The sequence below is a fragment of the Aulostomus chinensis genome, chromosome 17 (assembly GCF_037954235.1).
Source record: "Aulostomus chinensis isolate RoL2024-O1b breed Wild chromosome 17, RoL_Achi_v1.0, whole genome shotgun sequence".
Lineage (NCBI taxonomy): Eukaryota > Metazoa > Chordata > Actinopteri > Syngnathiformes > Aulostomidae > Aulostomus > Aulostomus chinensis.
In genome coordinates, this window is record NC_141336.1 from 7,832,755 (window position 1) to 7,851,492 (window position 18,738).

At 42.7% G+C, this 18,738-nt stretch overlaps 1 protein-coding gene across 2 annotated transcripts in view; it reads right to left on the bottom strand.

Moving 5' to 3' along the window:
• The window catches only part of scfd1 (sec1 family domain containing 1), a 43,441-nt gene extending 33,250 nt beyond the window's left edge, over positions 1-10,191 (bottom strand). The window contains exons 1-10 of one of the 2 annotated variants that reach the window (XM_086183153.1): positions 10,106-10,191; positions 8,976-9,046; positions 8,013-8,101; positions 7,196-7,286; positions 5,567-5,689; positions 5,132-5,219; positions 4,807-4,896; positions 1,631-1,686; positions 598-683; positions 364-463 (exon numbers count right to left, since the gene is read on the bottom strand). In XM_086183153.1, coding sequence (XP_086039279.1) covers positions 364-463; positions 598-683; positions 1,631-1,686; positions 4,807-4,896; positions 5,132-5,219; positions 5,567-5,689; positions 7,196-7,286; positions 8,013-8,101; positions 8,976-9,046; positions 10,106-10,136 — 825 coding nt within the window. In that variant the 5' untranslated portion in view covers positions 10,137-10,191. Of the gene's footprint in view, positions 1-363; positions 464-597; positions 684-1,630; positions 1,687-4,806; positions 4,897-5,131; positions 5,220-5,566; positions 5,690-7,195; positions 7,287-8,012; positions 8,102-8,975; positions 9,047-9,693; positions 9,992-10,105 lie in introns of those variants that run through there. The other variant, XM_086183152.1, reaches the window with a different exon arrangement.
• Between the last annotated feature and the right edge of the window lie 8,547 nt (positions 10,192-18,738).

Consider the following 18,738-nt stretch of genomic DNA (forward strand, 5'->3'; position numbering starts at 1 on the left):
TTTCAAAGAACTAACAAACATAACTCCAAAGTTTAGAAATTGGCTGCAGTGACTTTTCAGTCATTTATTGGAAACCAATAAAAAAAAACTATAGCAAATGTGTTAATTTGGGCAGATATTTGTCAATTGCAAGAAAAGGAATCATTTTCTTTCTCAATCTGCTAAAACATACTTAAAAACAGGCATCAGAGGAAGTGAAAAACAATATCTTTGGGATTTACTGGTAGTATTACACAATTGCGATCTACTACATAAAACAAACATGCAACTGTGCTCAAGTGTGTTTGTGTGTGTGTGTGTCTGTGTGTGCTTCCGTGCGTGTCAATACAAACTTGTTTGCATTCATGATGATGACCAGCTCACCAAAACATCGTGGATAAGAGCTTGATAGGTCCAAGTATGGTGGAGGGGTGTGGCCATGTCCATGTTACGATCCGCAAGAACAAAGAGAGGCCTCTGGAAACTAGAGAGGAAACAGGGAGAAGTGAGAAGAATCATAAATAATTGTTATAATCTTAAATCCACATCTGACCTGCTAGCAAGCCCTGGATCATGGCATCTGAAGTGTTTCACTTTTTGTCAGTCATGCAGTCTTACCTGAACTGTCCAGCGGCCATGTTATCCCCAGTGAAGAGGCTGTTTCTAGCATCTCGCAGGTTCTCACGCAGCTTCTTATCCAGCTTCTGCAATACATACACACACACATACAAACACAAACACACATATAAACATGGCATATAACACCCATTTCCAACCAACTCTTCCTCCTCTGAGCCCTTTCGGTAATAATAATATTTGTTTCTTTTGTAATTATTTAAGTAAATCTACCTTCAACACTGATTGTATCTAACACAAACCCTAAAACTATTTGTCTACTTGCTGTTTCAGCAGGCATTGTTGAAGTAAATGAAGAAACTCAATTCAGCTAAATAAAGGCCATCCCTGTCAAGCATTTACAACTGTTGTGAAATTGCAATGTGATCTAGCCAGACCCCTGCAGAAATATGAATTCACATTAATGGAAAACAGAGTTATCTATTTGCATGAGTCAAACACATTCAGAGAAGCATTTGTTTTATTGAGTAAATAAACTGCAATGAAGATTCCTGTATTTTATCTTGATACTCTTTTTCTTTCTTCCTTACTTCACTTCTTTTCCTTCCCCTTCGACAGCACCAATTGGTTCTTTTCACTTATTACCTGATGGAGTTTGCCTGTTCACTCACTATTTAAAAACCCTGCATGCCTTTCCCCTCCCTCTCCCTTGATCCTCATATTGGATGGCAGTGCTAGTAAACAATTTATTTTTAGATTTATCCTTTGTGCGTGTTAAGTTTAACTAATATTTATATTTGCATTAATTTGAAAAACTTATTTGAATTAATTCTTTCAGATTACAACCCATGTGTGTCTGCTCCCCCTCATTGTAGAAGAATTGCCATTAGAGAGTTTGAAAAATGAACCTTTGTGGACAGACAACTTTCATGGCTGTTGCATTCTAACCCTATGTCCATGGTGAAAACAAATGTGTGATTTTAATCCCCCTTCTTGAAATACACAGCAATATAAAAGCTACAATGCTTGAAACATTTATACCATCTACTGTCCTTCAATATGTGACTGGACTCACCACTGCAACCATCTCCGCTGCATTTCCACGAGGACAGCGAATGATCGGCACTGCACCTGGTAGCAAACACAGCAGCGAATAACACTTCAACTCTTATTTTAGACAACAAATTCCCATATATTAACAAAACAAACTTTCACAAAAAAATGTCTTTACTGTTTTTATATCCTTGTTCATGCTAAGGAGTTCTTTTGATTCAAGTCGTTACATTGCTGTTGTCTCCTCCTGTAACCATCACCTTATCGTGGTGGAGGAGTTTGAGTGCCGTAAGGACCCTAGGAGCTATGCTGTCAGGGGCATTTTACCCCTGGTAGGGTCACCAAAGGCAGACTGGTCCTAGGTGAAGGGCCAGACAAAGAACAGTTCAAAAGACCCTTCATGGGAAATAAAAGAACAACAAAGAGATTGTGTACCCAGCCCTGAGGGTTAATGGGGCCCCGCCCTGGAGCCAGGCCCCGGGTAGAGGCTCCATGAGCATCTGGTGGCAGGGCCTTGCCCATGGGATCCGGCCGGGCCCTGCCCAAAAAAGTTACATGGACTTGTCCCCTCATGGGCCCACCAACCGCAGGAGGAACCGGAAGGGTCCAGTGCAGTGTGGTTTGGGCAGCAGACCAATGCGGGGGCCTTGGTGGTCTGATCCCCAGACACAGAAGCCGGCTTTTGGCACATGGAATGTCACCTCTCTAGTGGGGGAAGCTGGTGGAAGATGTTGAGCATTATCGGCTAGATATAGTCGGCCTCACCTCGACACATAGCTCTAATTCCAGTATCCAAGTCCTTGAGAGGGGCTGGACTCTCTCCGCCCAGGGTATCTCAAGGCTCCTGTTTCCTCCTGACATTCCTGCAACATTGCATGGACATCAAGGGCGGTGCCTTTGCAGTGGCAGACTGGGGTGGTCCCCATCTTTAAGAAAGGGGACCAGAAGGTGTGTTCCAACTATCAAGGGATCACACTCCTCAGCCTCCCCAGAAAGGTCTACACCAGAGTACTGGAGAGGAGGGCCAGGGCGATGGTCGAACCTCAGATTGAGGAGGAGCATTGTGGTTTTCATCCCAGCCGAGGGACCGTGGATCAGCTCTTTACCCTTGCTAGGGTGCTGGAAGGGACATGGGAGATTGCCCAACCAGTCCACGTGTGTTTTGTGGATTTGGAGAAGGCTTACGACCGTGTTCCCAGGAGCACCCTGTGTGGGGTACTCCAGGAGTATGGGGTAGATGGCCTCGTACAAAGGGCCGTTCAGTCTCTCTACCGAAGGAGTGAGTCTGGTTCGCATTGCTGACAGTAAGTCGGACCTGTTCCCAGTAAGTGTTGGACTCCGCTGCCCTTTATTACTGGTTCTGTTCAAAACTTTTATGGACAGCCAGGTGGTGGAGGGTTCCAAGTTTGGTGGCGGGAGGATGTTGGCTTCTTTGCTCCATCAAACCACGACCTCCAGCTCTTGCTGGGGCAGTTCACAGCCAAATGTGAAGCAGCTGGGATGAGAATCAGCACCTCCAAGTCTGAGGCCATGATCCTCAGCCCACTCCAGGTCAGGGGGGCAGCCCTGCCCCAGGTGAATGAGTTCAAGTATCTCGGGATCTTGTTCACATGTGAAGGTAGGATGGAGTGGGAGATTGACAGGCGGATCGGTGTCCGCAGTGATGCGGGCGCTAAACCACTCCATTGTGGTGAAGAGGGAGCTAAGCCAAAAGGTGACGCTCATGTTTTACTGGTCCATCTACGTTCCAACCCTCACCTATGGTCATGAGCTCCGGGTAATGACCGAAAGAACAAGATTGTGAATCCAAGCGACCATACTGAGTTTCTTCTGCAGGGTGGCGGGGGTCTCCCTTACAGTGTGTTCACACCAAACGTGAATGCGAATTTCGTGTCGCGTTATTCGCGTCGCGTTATTCGCGCAAATTTGACAACATCAATATTAGTGTCCATTTGTGTCATTCATGCGAATACGCAAATTCGCTCACCTGCCCGAGTAGCGAGTATTTCCGGCACCGTTTCTTTCCGCCATTTCACCATGAATATTCACAGAATTGTTGCGTTGTACCTGCCGTGGAAGGCAGAAAAACGTCAGAAAACTAAACGCCGTCATACCTGGGTTATCAACACCATCTAGAGGCGAGCTCAGCTCGGTGAATTTCACCACTCGGTGAATTTATTCAACTGTTTCTTGTAATTTTGACACGTAGTGTCATATAGCACCAGGTTGCCACACATAGCCACAATCAACTTGTCTGCCATCTTGTCAGTCACAGTCAGTCAGTCACAGTCAGCCGTGACGTCGGGACATCCTCAACGCTGATTGGCTGTCTTGACGCAAATTTTTCGCCAAAGTTCAATATTTTCAACTTGCGCAAATGGGGAATATTTCACCACGCAAATTTTCGCAGCACGGCCAGACTGAAAATTCGCATCATTCGCGTGTTTGCATAGACTTGGAATGGAAACTGTTTGCGTGAATGCACAAATTTGCGTTAGGTGTGAACGCACAGTTAGAAGAGAAGTTCGGTCATTCAGGAGGGACACTGAGTACAGCCGCTGCTCCTCCGTGTTGAGAGGAGTCAGTTGATGGCATCTGGTGAAGATGCCTCATGGATGCCTCCCTCTGGAGGTTTTCCAGGCATGTCCAACTGGGAGGAGGCACTGGGGCCAGCGGAGGACATGCTGGGAGGATTATATCTCTTGGCTGGCCAGGAAACACCTCGGGATCCCCCCGGAAGAGCTGGTGGAAGTGGCTGGGGAGAAGGCAGTCTGGGTTTCTTTGCTGAGGCTGCTGCCCCCACAACCCAGACACAGATAAGAAAAGGACAAGATGAGATGAGAACAACATGAAACAAGACACTGCCATCATACAGCCAATCTCCAATTAGTAGACCTTGTTAATTATTAGTTTTCTAAATATAGAAAAACCCCAGAGGTAATTTAGTCTGTTCTTTACAGAAGACAGTGACTATCCTGATGACACAATGTTGTTGTTCATGTTTCTCTGCTCATATTTTCCTGCAATGCTTATCTGATCAACCTTGCAACCATTCTTGGTTAGGATCCCCAGCAACACTCCCAGAAGTTGGCTGAGTGAAGGACACACATACAAGATGAGAGTCCTGGCAATCTACAAGGGATGTATTACAGATGTTGGTTGATTTTCAAGGCAATCATTGTAGCCAGACAAACTCACCAAGTGTGACAAAAAAACAGAAGAGACTGTCCACGATGGTGTCCATGATGGCTTCCATATCCGTATCCTGAATGTCTCCTTTGTTGATAGCTGCAGTGACATGCATGTTAGATTCCACCTGCTTTCTGTCAAATCTCTGGAGGTCGTATCATATTCTTGCCTTTTTATCAAGTCAAATATTAAATATATGTCTGCTAACTCAAGAAACTCCAAAATTATTTAATTTGTATTTCCACTGAACTGCAAAATGTTCTGTATGTTCTTTAACTGTTCTCAGCATGATTGCTCCATCCTCCACCGTGTGTGTGTGTCGGCATGTGGTTACCGTAATAGGAGATGAGCTCCTTGTTCTGGTGACATAGGATGAACATGTCATCTTCCAGAGTGATAAAATTTAGGTACTGGTCATAAACCTTAGACAGACAGACAGCCAGACAGACAGACACATGTCAATATCATTGGCCACAGTGATCAAGAGTTAAATGAAGCTTCTGCTTGTGTGGATACCCAGCACATTATGGCTGAGTTCTTATAGAAACCATTTCAAACTCAGACATGAGAGTCATAGCACCGCACATGGCTCAAGATCTCTGGCTGGATGCTTCTTCCACAGTTCACCCTAGCAGACAGTTAACTTCTGCTTCAAAGAGTTTTCTCCACAGTCTTGTACCTTAAAACTTTCAATCATAGAATCAGATGTATTCTGATGGACTTGCTGGTCTTTGGTTAGGTTTGTGACTTTTTTTTTAACCATTATAACCTTTGTAACTTGGCTAACAGCGTTGGCAGCCAGAGCAGCACTGGCGATGTCCTCCAGTTTACTTCTACTGATGGCAGAAATGAAGTTCAGGTAGTACGATTCATACAGCTGGTTCCTCAGGTCCTGCGCGCGCACACACACACACACACACACACACACACACACACACACACGTTACAGTATTTAACAACTAATCTAACTAATCTTAGCCTGATGAGATACTCTAAAACAGGTGGACATCAATTCTGCATGTCAACCAAGTTAACTTAGATGTTTTGTTCAGTGCAAGGAAGTAGGAGGAGCAAGTCTAAGATATTCAGACTTTTGTTTAAAATAAATAATCGAAAAATACAATATTTGTGTTAATAGGGATTTGCTTAAAGGTACAATGGACAAAATTTATATCTCCCAGTCAGCAGGTGCCACACTCCCTCTTGCTGTACTTATCTATTCTTCTGGTTGCCCTACAAAACTAACCACATATGGTCAGTGCTAAGAGTCATATTTACCAGAAAATTCATGTGATCTATCTCACTGACATCTTTTGTGATGTTGTCACACACTATCAATGAAAACATGAACTTGTCAGAGGCTTAAGTTGCAATTGCTATTGTTTAGTTAGCAAACATTAGCTAACCTGTCCAGCAGAAAAAATAGCGACCTTGGCATGGCTTTTCAGCTGCTTTCATCTTTCAGCTTAGACCACCTTACAAATATTGAACCAACATTGACCCTTTTCTTGCTCCTTTGTTGGTTAGAAAGTATTTGACATGGATAATAGAATGAACCCTTAAGTTTTTCAGCCATTATTCAGTTATTCCAACACCTGGCAACTCCTGAACTCAGTGTTGACACATCCAGATGTAAACACTAGAATCCTCCCTTCCTTGCCAATTGCCATTAAGCTGCCAACCAAGTTCTAGTCAACAGTCAGCCAGCTGGAATCCCCCCTCCCCTCTCAAGAATGTGTTTACATGTCACTGTAAACACAACCACTTGTTAAATTCCAGGGACTCTAAAATATGATGCTTCCATCTCAAAAAGAACACTTGCTTCACCTGCTGCAGCAAAACGGTTGCAGTAAGAAGCCACGAGCCATTCTGTTATACTTTTTCAGCTAAATTTAGACTTTCATTTCACAACTTTTTAAAAGTTTTGGTTCTTTCTTTAAGTTATTTTTTTCTTCAAATGTTGTCTTTTGTACCTTGAAAAAAAAATTCAATGAGTCATGATAAACTGCATCCCAGAAATATTTTTTCTCAGACATCTTCTATTAAGAAAGAAGCTGCTGTAAAATACAGTACATTACAGTACATACAATAAGATACAGTACATTATTTTCAGCTTCATAACCCTGGAAAATGAATTGCTGAACCCTTACAATTTTATCCATTTGGTCTGATAACATTTGAAAAGCCTAGATTCGCTCCAAGACCAAATCATTTAATCCCCTTTTATATAAACGGAGGCAGAAAAGTCTATTCTCCTGTGTGGTCAACAGCGCAGCACCCCAGTGTTTCCTTTACTTTCAAAAGTTTTGTGTGCCACTTCGCAGTTTTTATATTTATGAATGATGGCACAATTCATCCATGATATTATTGCCAGCTGTAGATCAGACAAGGAAGGTACCTGGCATATCCGGTCAATGTTCTCCTCTGTGGGCATTACAAAGTATACAGCTGGTACATCTGGGATTGGATCTCTGTCGGAGTGGAGCAGCCTGAAAAAGCAGCCATCTTTGTTACGACATTCCATTGTCTTTAATTCATAGTGGACAGCCTACAACCCAACCCTATCCCTAACCATTTAGTGAACTTCAATTCGCACATTAACCCTAAACAGGAACAGATCCAGAAATTATGTTTTGTCGCATTAGGGACAGTCTTTGGTCCGCAAGAGGCCTAGGGGTCCTGCTAAGTATAGTGTTTATACAAGAGAGAGTTTCCAATAATAAAAAAAAACATACCACACATGCAAAAAACTGTTGACAGTTGTTTTAATGATGGATGCACTGTAGATAATCCAGATGGCCATCAGTCTGTGTTCAAAGCAGGGGATATCTGAGGGGACTTTTCATATAGAGTGGATCAAGACTCTACATGAGCAGCACTTGGCAACAATGTCAAGAAATCCCAAAGCAGCCTGTACTCTACATGGATGGCCATGCACTCACTCGACCTGCTGGTAGAGTGATAATAAAATGACTGGCAATAATAAGCAGCAAAGGACGATGCCATTCAGGGACTTTACAGCTCTAGCTGATGCAAGCTCTCCAAGGAGAACAGATTTAGGAGGCACAGACAGGGATAGGAGACCTAGTGCTGCACAGAAAATGTGTTTCTTCCTGTGTCTTCATGCCTTTGAATACTGAACCTGCTGTTTGAACTGCCCACGCAGGGTCTGAAAGTGTTTCAGTGGTAAAAAGATAAATTTGTATGGTGCTCACAAGTGCAGGGTGATGCCCATGTCCCTCAGCTCTTTAACAGATAGCAGCGGCGAGATGATGTCCTGGCCGAATCGGTCATATATCAACACCTACACAACAACAGAGGTCAAAGGTCACGGCAAAATTAATGAATACAATAATGTCAAATAAATGTGTTTTTTTTTTTTATTTGTGGACATTATTATTTATTTTATGATGATTGAGCATATCTCTTTAATAATGAGTCTTTTGTTTCTTAGTCATTTCCTTTTTGTTTATTCATTTACTATAACGGCAGTTTTATGCCTCCTTATAAGTAGGAATTACCATTAATTGAATTAAGAATTTCCTAACAACAAACCATACATTATCTTCTGCATTTTATGCACTGTTAAAAATAGTTTTATAATATCAACACATACTATATATCTGTGGCACATGACAGGCCTGTGGTAGGCCAATAAATTGGCCAGCAAATACATTGTTCAGGCCCTGCCAACAACTTGGGATAGATAATATAATAGCATTGTTAAACTTAAAACATAAAAAACTGCTAGCATATCCTTATGTGACAGGGCTATTTAAGGAGCAGTTGTCACTGAACATACACAATCAAGTAGCCTGCAAATAATTTGTGAATAACAGTGATAATTACATGCGATCTAATTTGCAATGGTTATGAAAGATGCTAATTTGGTTGCCAGAGTGGAGCAGCGGGGACAATCTTCAAATTAAACCTAGAGTCAACCCTGATGATTCAGTTCTCGGATTCTAACTCTGGATGATGACTTGAGTCCACTCACTGACGTGGACTCTAAGACTGGAGAATGTGACTTGGAATCAACCTCGGGTAATGTTGACTCGACTTCGACTGAACTTGGAATCTTTTTCAGTGACTTGAACACTGGGAGCTTGACACTGACTTGGACTTGAGAACTGGCGACCTAACTGCAACACTGGTCTGGGACTGTGTCAATGTGTTACCTTCCAGACTGGCTCGGCAGCTGAGTTCTTCAGTGGAGGAGCATTGAAGTTCAACATTCGCCTCAGTGCCCCTGAAGAAATAAACATAAACACTTGTCACAAGCTCAAGGGGGATGACCATGTAAACTTGAAAATGAAAGTGTAATCCAACAACAGCACTGTAATTTTCCACGTGTCTTCCCTGTGCACACAAATGGGTAAACAGATTTGCACGTCACACTTATTTTTCTCAGCTGAAACCAGGGGCCCATTTCACACCTGTAATAATGAAAAGTCTGGGATTTCCATTTCACAAAGGGAGTTAACACAAACCTGAAAAAGAGGGGTTGAAGAGAGGTAACTTAATCTGGTTAATTCTTTTTGACTCAGAGTTGTTGAAACCTCCTGTTTGAAACAGGCCAGTGGGCTCCCTTCTAACTCCATCTTGCAGGGCAATCTTAAGACAAGTATCCAACTTGTAACACCGGTCAAAAAAAAAAACATTACAAAGAATCCTCACTCCTAAATAAACACAAAAAATTAAGTGACGGCTGGTCGAAAATTCTTTAAGTCATTTACCGTCAAGATGGTCAATTAAGTAGTAACCAAATGCCCACGTGTGGATTTATCAGTGGTTTAAATTGCTATCAGTTCAGAGATTAAGTTAATTGAAAGCTACATATAGCTTGCAACAGAACCACGGCTGCGGTTCCTATTTATTAAAATCTTGTTTACTTACCAGTCAGATCAGTATATAAAGTCCTTCTGCCAGCGGTTTCTGCTGGGTCAGCAAATGGGTTAGACATCTGACACAGGTTCACCGCTGGCAGCAGGCTAGCTTTATACATTGAAAGCTTCCAGTGCAATTAGCTAAACGGCGTCAGTTTACTGGTTTATATTCTGATTTGATAATCACAATATTTAGCATTTCCTCGGAGAGTAAAGGAAAGGCAAGCAGAGTCTTCACAACAGAAAAAACAGTCGCTGGGGTAAGCCACTGAGCGGCTACTCAGATATGAGGAGTTAACGGGTTCAAGGCCTGACACTACTTCATGAACCTTTTCTCACAGACTTTAACCTGCCCGCAAACAGATGGAACTGCTGTCTGCAGCTAAACATGGAGAATTATAGAGGAAAAATCAGTGACACACCTGTCTGCTTCTCCCGTACAGACGCCGCCATGTTAGGTGTTTTTGGTGATGACAGAGCGCTCGATGACGTGGCGCAAGGAAGGCAGACGTTGCGTCCAAAGGATAAGAAGACCTGTCACTCTGCTGCTATTTTCAGGAACCAAAATACAGAGATTATTGTAAAAAGAGGGACGAGGAAGAGCTCTCACAACGCTACTGTTTTCAGGAACCAAAACAAACAAACACACAAGCAAGCAAGCAAGCAAAAAAACAACAACAGATAATTGCCTATCTGCCCCTTGTCACCGGTTTTGTTCATAGCTTTTATGGGCAGAATTTCAAAGTGCAGGGGGTGGAGGGTGACGAGTTTGGTGATTTGGTGTGCATCTGTTTTTTGCGGATCACGTGGATGTGCGTGTATTAGTGTATGTGTGTGTGTGTGAGTGTGTGTTGGGGGGGGGGGGGGGTCCTGCCTCATGTGTATGAGTATCAAGGGATCTTGTTCACGAGTGAGGGTCGGATGGAGCGGGAGATTGACAGGCGGATCGGTGTCCGCAGTGATGCGAGTGCTAAACCAGTACATTGTGGTGAAGGGGGAGCTAAGCCAAAAGGTGACGCTCATGTTTTACGGGTCCATCGACGTTCCAACCTTCACCTATGGTCATGAGCTCTGGATAATGACCGAAAGAAATAGATCGCGAATACAAACGGCCGAAATGAATTTCTTCCGCAAGGTTGATGGGCTCTCCCTTAGAGATGGGGTGCGATGCTCAGAATTTCGGGAGGGACTCAGAGTAGAGCCGCTGCTCCATACATCATCCATTGTCGTCTTCCGCTTTTTCCTTTCTATTAAGGGTCGCGGGGGGGCTGGAGCCAATCCCAGCGTCTACGGGCGAGAGGCGGGGTACACCCTGGACAGGTGGCCTTTCCATCACAGGGCCAACATACAGAGACGAACAACCATTCCCACTGACATTCACACCTACTGTCAATTTAGATAATCCAATTAGCCTAGTCCCCAAATTGCATGTCTTTGGACGGTGGGAGGAAGCCGGAGTACCCGGAGAGAACCCACGGGGAGAACAGGCACACTCCACACAGAAGATCGAAGCGAAGTAAAATCTGGTCAACTGGACGTAAGTTTATCTTCAAGATAAACTTACGTCCAGTTGACCAGATTTTACTTCGCTTCGATCTACGATGACCTGGATGAATGAGAACCTACACAGACATCCACACAGAAGGATCCCGCGCCCGAGCCGGGACTCGAATCCGGAACCTTCTTGCTGTGAGGGTACAGTGCTAACCACTTCACCACCATGCAGCCCCCGCTGCTCCTCCATGTCGAAAGAAGTCAGTTGAGATGGTTTGCTCAACAGGCGAGGATGCCTCTTTGACACCTCCCATGGGAGGTTTTCTAGGCATGTCCAACTGGGAGGAGGCCCCGGGGTCGATCCAGGGCGCGCTGGGGGGATTTTAACACTCGGCTGGCCTGCGAACACTTCGGGATGCCCTGTAAGAGCTGCTAAAAGTGGCAGGGGAGAGGACTCTAACTCTAACGCGAGTTTTTGTACCCGCGTTTGCTCGGCATTAGGGTGCATTCAAGCCTCCAGCAGACCCGGGTCTGAGCTCCCACTGTGAGGGCTTTCGTAGGTCATCGCGCTGGCAACGTCATCATTTCACGTAATAGTGCGCCGTGTCACAAAATGCCGGTTATGTTCCCATAAATCTCCGTCTCCCGTACGGTTCCAGAAATCTGCCCCCGGATCTCCTTTTCACCGCGGATGACGAGCAACTCGCGGACTTCACGATCTTGCCAGTGCGCTGCCACGATTGATAAAAAGAAGTGAAGATACAAGTTGTTTATAAACACGGTCGCGCTTGCGCAGCTCACGTTGGGGTCACCAGTTAGTGGGAGTTCCCAAACAGAGATCATTTCACCTAAGATCATCCATCCATCCATTGTCTTCCGCTTGTTCCTATTAAGGGTCGGGGGGGGGGGGGGGGGGGCTGGAGCCTATCTCAGCGGCTACGGGCTATTGGCGGGGTACACCCTGGACAGGTTGCCAATCCATCGCAGGGCCAATTAGGATCCTGATTAGAGCCATGAGAGAAAAGGGTGGAGCTGAGTTGATCCTATAGATTCTCACAACACCTCCGGTAAGAGAATTAATGCTGAGACGAGGGTTGTACGAACTGTTAAGATCCTTTCCATTACGAAAAAAAACTATTCTTTAAAAAAACAATCGGAGTTCTGATACTTGATGTTTTATTATATAGAGAGACAGATTCAGGTTGTTTTATTTGTTTGAAATGTTTTTTTAAAAAAATGTTAATGGCGTCTGTTCGTTCAGGTCCGTTGCTGGCTCGGTCAGCCACTGTCAGTTGTAACAGCTCGCTGATAGTTCACGTCGTAAGGGGGCCCATTTTTCGGTTTTGAGGTACCAGTTACTTCATTGACGGAGCACTTGCATTGTGTATTGTCAGATATGATTGATTTGGTGAAATTATTAAAGGTTATATTTAAAATACAGTTTAAAAAATCATAAATAGATTTAAAAGGGTTAAAAACAAAAATCTTGTTTCTCAACTGTTGTGATTTTATTTCTATACTGTGAAATGGAAGTACATGATTGATATATTCTATATTGATTGATTTTTCAGTGGAACTCATCTGTCTTCTGTTGTGTGAAGTGTATCTATTCATGTGCATAGCGATTAGAGTGTAATATTTACATCCTTTACTGTTGGTTGTACTTGATTTGAAAAATCAATGGAGATAAAGTAATTCGATTTTTACTGAATGAGACAGTAGGAGCTTATACATTCTGTACTATATGTATAGATTGTTTTGTTTTTATAGAGAGAGAGAGAGAATTCATCTAAACCTGACCCTGATGGTCAGTGACCAACACACCACAGACGTTGGCAGCGGATGGACCAGGATCCTGGTGTGGCCAGCCGGGGAATCTTTGGAACCATCAACACTCTCTTCTAAACACAGATAAGATAATACATAAACCTACCAGGGTAGTTAAATAACAAGTTTTGAGAGACAAACATTCACACACGCACGTGGGGAACCAGAGACACTGAGACACCTTTGTTTCTTTCATCCTCACTGGGAAACTGTTGTTCTGAAATCATTTGTGTTGTTGTTTTTATTTATTTATTTATTTCATATGTGCAACTGTATACTCAGGGAGCCGGCTTCCATAGGCAGGGAATATAAATGTTGATAATTGTTGTCTTGTCAAATACATGTATATCTTCAAACTAATTTGTGTTGTCTTCTCTCTGCTGACCTTTTATAATTCTAGGCACTGTAGCCCCATCTAAAACTTCTGATTTTGGTCCAGCTTCGGTTTATAGTAAACTGAGTTAGTTGTCAAACACACTAACTCAGAGAAAAAAAAAACGTTTAAATACACAAACAACCATTCGCACTCACAGTCATACCTACGGTCAAGTTAGAGTATTCAATCAGCCTATTCCCCAATTACATGTCTTTGGATGGTGGGAGGAAGCCGGAATACCCGGAGAGAACCCACACAGGCACGGGGAGAACATGCAAACTCCACTATTTGTCGCCAACGTCGCATGTGACCTCCCAGTCCATTGTCTTCGAGCTGTTCACGCCTCATTACTTTTGTCGCGGCGGTCGTTAGTGCCTCACCCCGATTTGGGGAAGGGAAGTCGCTGACATCGCCAACGCCTAAAATCGTGTCCTGTGAACTGGCCTTTAGGCATGGGATCTTTCTGTGTGGAGTTTGCATGTTCTCCCTGTGCCATTTCAATGGGGACTAGGCTAATTGATACTCTAAATTGACCATAGGCATGAATGTGAGTGTGAATGGTTGTCTGTCCATAAACTGTGATGAATGAACTGTGAAATTCACTGTAATCAACTGGCAGCAATTGACAAGTAAGTAATTGTAAAAAAAAAAAAAAAAAAAAAAAGACAGTATTGTAGCGGTAGAACTGAACAAAATAATTCAAATTTACTGTATGTTTTATTAAAGTAGTTTTTTCTAACTAAAATACAACAGTTAATTTTACATGTTGTGGTTTATATTACAGTAATATTGTTTTAACTGTAAAATAAATACTGTCACTATGCACAGAACCTTACTGTATTTTATCTAACAATACTGTTATTGGAATTGTAAATCAAAACACACCATATTAACTGTGTATTTTATGGTTGGGTTATTGTAATTGTGAGGCAAAAACACAGTAAATATTAACTGTAATTTTGTTTTACGGTTGTCATTTTTTGTTTTGTTTTTGCTGAAAATGAAAATACTAAAATTGCTACATACTGTATTCTTTTTGTTACTGTAATATTGTAGCTGTACAATAAAAAAAATGTTTTTCAATTGCTGCATTGGTGATTACATCATTGTTTTAATTGTAAATAATTTACTACAACTACTACTGATTTTTCAATCCAGAGGTTATAATGTAATAGAAAAAGCAACTTCTTATTGCACTTTTATTTGTATGTAAAAAATGGCATGTAAAAACTTCACATGCAGAACAATTGCATGTTAAATGAATGAAAGGTAAATTGCACATTACTTTTTATCTGGAAGTAAAGCTGACATGTTGACAATTTCCATTTTAAAAACAGTATAAAGAACATCACTATACAGTACATGTTACACAACTGTAGTTACTGTTAGTTTTGAAGTCCAAGAACATCAGCAGGAGAGTTATGGCTCACTCGAAGACACCAGGTTTCTCAATATAGGTAACTGTGTGTGTGTGTGTGTGTGTGTGTGTGTGTGTGTGTGTGTGTGTGTGTGTGTGTGTGTTTGTGTGAGCATTAGTCTGTGTGTGTGCGCATGTCTGTGTGCCTGTGTGTTTGTGTGAGAGAGAGAGAGAGAGAGAGAGAGAGAGAGAGAGAGAGAGAGAGAGAGAGGGAGGGAGATCAGCTCCAGAATAACTTACATTCACAACTCCTTGCATTGCAGGCAGGTTTATCGATCGAGCACTGATCCACTTCTGGTTACTGCATTGGCCAGTCGTAACTGTCACTGCTTAAAGTCTGTAGTGACATATCCCAGATCATACAAAAATGTCCCTTTTCAGAAATTAAGAAGTATTTTGGGAACAAAATGAAAAATTGCATTGTACATGATGTGTGTTTGAAATTTGAAAAAGTAAAAAAAAAAAAAAAAAAAGCACAACTGGACCAAATAAGATGAGGATCACTATTCCCCATGTGGAGTCAGTGGAGAAAATGACAGAATGAAATTACAAAAATGTCCCAATCAGGTATGAGGGTTGAGACCCAGGGGAAAATGTGGTTTAAAATCTCTTTTCTGTCTTTGTTCCTTCCCTTCTTTCCTCCCTCCTCCTTCCCCCCTATTTCCTTGCTTTCCTTCTTCCCTCCCTCCTTCCCTTCTCCATTCCTTTCCTTCTTCCCTCCCTCCCTCCTTCCTGTCCTCTCGAGTGGACAAAGTGGCAATTACCTTCTGCAATGCTACAGTACACTGTAGTTAATGCTTGTCTGAAAGCTGATAATTTGTTATTAATGTCTAGGTTTTTGATATGTAGTATCTATGCAATTCATGCCTCAACATAATCCAATAAAGGTAAATCGATAAAGGGAATGTAATAAGTGCGACTATTTCTTCAGTGGAAAGTAGTTAAATATTATTTAGACTTAGATTTTAGACTAACTTTGACAACAACAACAAAACAAAAAATTAATGGATATGATGGCTAGTATCAGAACCTTACCTTAAACTAGCCATTCTGCCAGTCAAATGCAGAGAAGGCATTCATAAAGGAAATGATGCTAGGATTCATACATGATGCCTTTCGCTTTACAGTTCTGCCAGTTTTCCTCCTTGTCTGGATCTTGGCTGTGCACTTCATGGAATCTGGATTGATCCTGGCAAGGAACCTAAGAGAAATGAAAATGGAAGTAAATAGATCTCTTGGCCAGTTTGATGAGCACATCAACTCAACTGAATTCCTCTCAGGACAGATCAAGAAGTTAATCAAAAGATGAAACTCATATTTGATGATTGTATGTAAAATATGTAATTCAGGGTTAGGATCAACCTGAAAAGGATATGAACTTTAAGAGTCAAATTTTTTGTCAAGGTGCCCCCAAACTTTTAAAACATAGAAGTGGCTTAGATGCCGATTTGAGTTTGGAACATATGACTTTCATTGCCCTAGAGCAAGTAAGTTCATCTAATGAGCATAATTGTATGTACAAATCCTTATAAATTTTCTCAGATTCTGTGTTTTCATCTTGGAATACAAATAATATTCTTTCACCACTATAAAGTGTTCTGGGATTTTTTTTTTTTTAATATTTCTAATTCAAAGTTAAGGGTACACTGGATAGCCTGAAAAGTGTTTGCCAACAAGTCCTGTCTGTCGTCAAATAGAAGGCAGAAATTCAAACCTGGCCCCGCCCCATGTGTTCCACCTCCCCTACCTCTACTTCCTCTTTGTGTGTGCGTGTGCGCGTGTCCCACGATGTGTCTGCGCGATTTGTGTGAAAAGTGAAAGAGACGCGGAACAGGTGCTGTGAGTCCGCATATGTCCGCTGCTGTGAAAACAGCCAGACACGGACACCGATTGTGACTGCAATCCATTCTCCCGCAAATTAGGCATGGACACCCTCGTGCTGTTATTGGCTAAGACACACACATACACTCCCCACCCCTCCCCTCTCCGTCTCAGAAGGGCCCGGATACCCGGGTGTTGAAAACAAAAATAGGGTTTGTTTGCAAACACTGTTCAGGCTGCCCAGTGTACCTTTAAGTTAGAATGTTATTGGTAATACATCTGAACAAATTCCAGAGTTGTGACTGCTTCCACCTGATATTCAATGTTGAATACATAATAACTGGCAAAGAAGACAGCCAAGGCAGTTGTGAAATCCAGCATGGATGGTGAATGTGGGATTACAACACAGCCCTCTATGGACAGCATCCACTTACTGGCAGACCACACAGTGTCTCCTGCAATAATCAAATATAAAACAATTGAATTACAAGCAAGTAATGTCTGACTCTGCAGACCCTTTTCCCTGGCCCAGTGCTGCAGTGGCTGAGTGGGCAGAAGGGTGTTTGGTGATCAGAGGGGCACTGGCTCATCCCTGGCCCACCAAATAATGTGTTGGAATGATCTCCCCGGGCACTACAGTAATGACACTTCCTCACTAGTCTTAAAGGAGAACTCCGGTCATTTTCCATGTAAGGCTCCAAAGCTCAAGGACCCCGAATACTACCATACGAAAAGACCCCAGAAGAATATGTTCAGCTGGGTCTGAGCTCTGCCGCTAACAGCGCTTTCAGAAGAGCTTTAACTTCCATGGTCCAATTCATCCGCTGACATCGGAAGTACTCCAGGAGGCTCTTCTCCTTTTTAATCATCTGCTCTTCTCCTTCCTTGAAGGCAGCCAGCAAACCGGAGAACGTTGCTTGGATAGCCATCACATGATCCGAGTAGTTTTGCGCGGCTTCGCGGGCAGAACGGGCAAGCCAACCGCCTGCACCATCAGCTCTCTGAATACCGTAGTTGCTCTAATATAGTCCGTAAGGCGAAGCCGTTTTTGTGTTACCCCCATTCCACTGAAACGCGGCAACTTAATCTCTTCACAAATGTGTAGCGGGGGCCCCGACTTGCTACAAAAAAATGTATCCTCAGAGGAAACAATAATCATGGAATAAATTACATAAAATATTAAAGAGTACAGAAATCCACATAGAAAAGTCATTTAAAAACATACAATATAATATAACAACTTTTGGATATATTTTTTTTTGTAAATTAGGTCAATTGATTTGATTAATTTGAATTAATTTAATTTGATATAAATTTACAAATTATTAACGATTCTTATTTTTACACTTATATCGTGGTTTTAAAAAGAGAAAAAAGTGTTGTGGTAGATGTGTTTTGGCACCTGTCTGAAAGTTTTTCACAATCATTCCCCCAACCACCCTGATACACATACTCAAATTTCAGCCTGCTAGGTCAAAGCATTTGGGAGTTATTAATTTTCCCTCCATTTTTCAAATTCAAATTTCAAAACACTGCATTTTGGCCGCGAAGTCGCACGGGTCTGAAATTTCAATGTCGTTTGGGGGCTTGAGACGAGCATGTTGACGTGTGTTCGGTCCCAATCGTGCCCCTACTTTTATAGAGGCGGGGCTTCAAATGGCCGCACTTCACAGTCTCCCGATGGCCGCCGTTTCCATAGAAATGGACCAAATGTTCGAAACTTAGACTACAGACCCGTGATGATGCCCCTATCGATCCCCCCAAGACCCACCTCTGCAGGACCTTTGGAAGGCCAAGTAGCCCCCCAGGGGTCCTATTGCAACGGGGCCAAGATATTCTGGTAGAAGACCCTCTGATACGCAGCATACTCAGATTTCATGTTTATAGTTCAAAGCGTGTGTGAGTTGTCTGACAACAGCAGGCCAAAATGCCAAATTCACTCTGATGGTTGACCCCTGTGACCTTTGGCACTTCCCAAGGTGCTATGGCGCTGACATTTTGCACAGTGCATGGTTTGATCCCTAAGATGAACACATTTAAATTCCAGCCCTCTAGGTCAAAGCGTTTGGGAGTTATCAATGTCCCTCCATTTTGTAATTTCAAATTTTAAAAAGGGCATT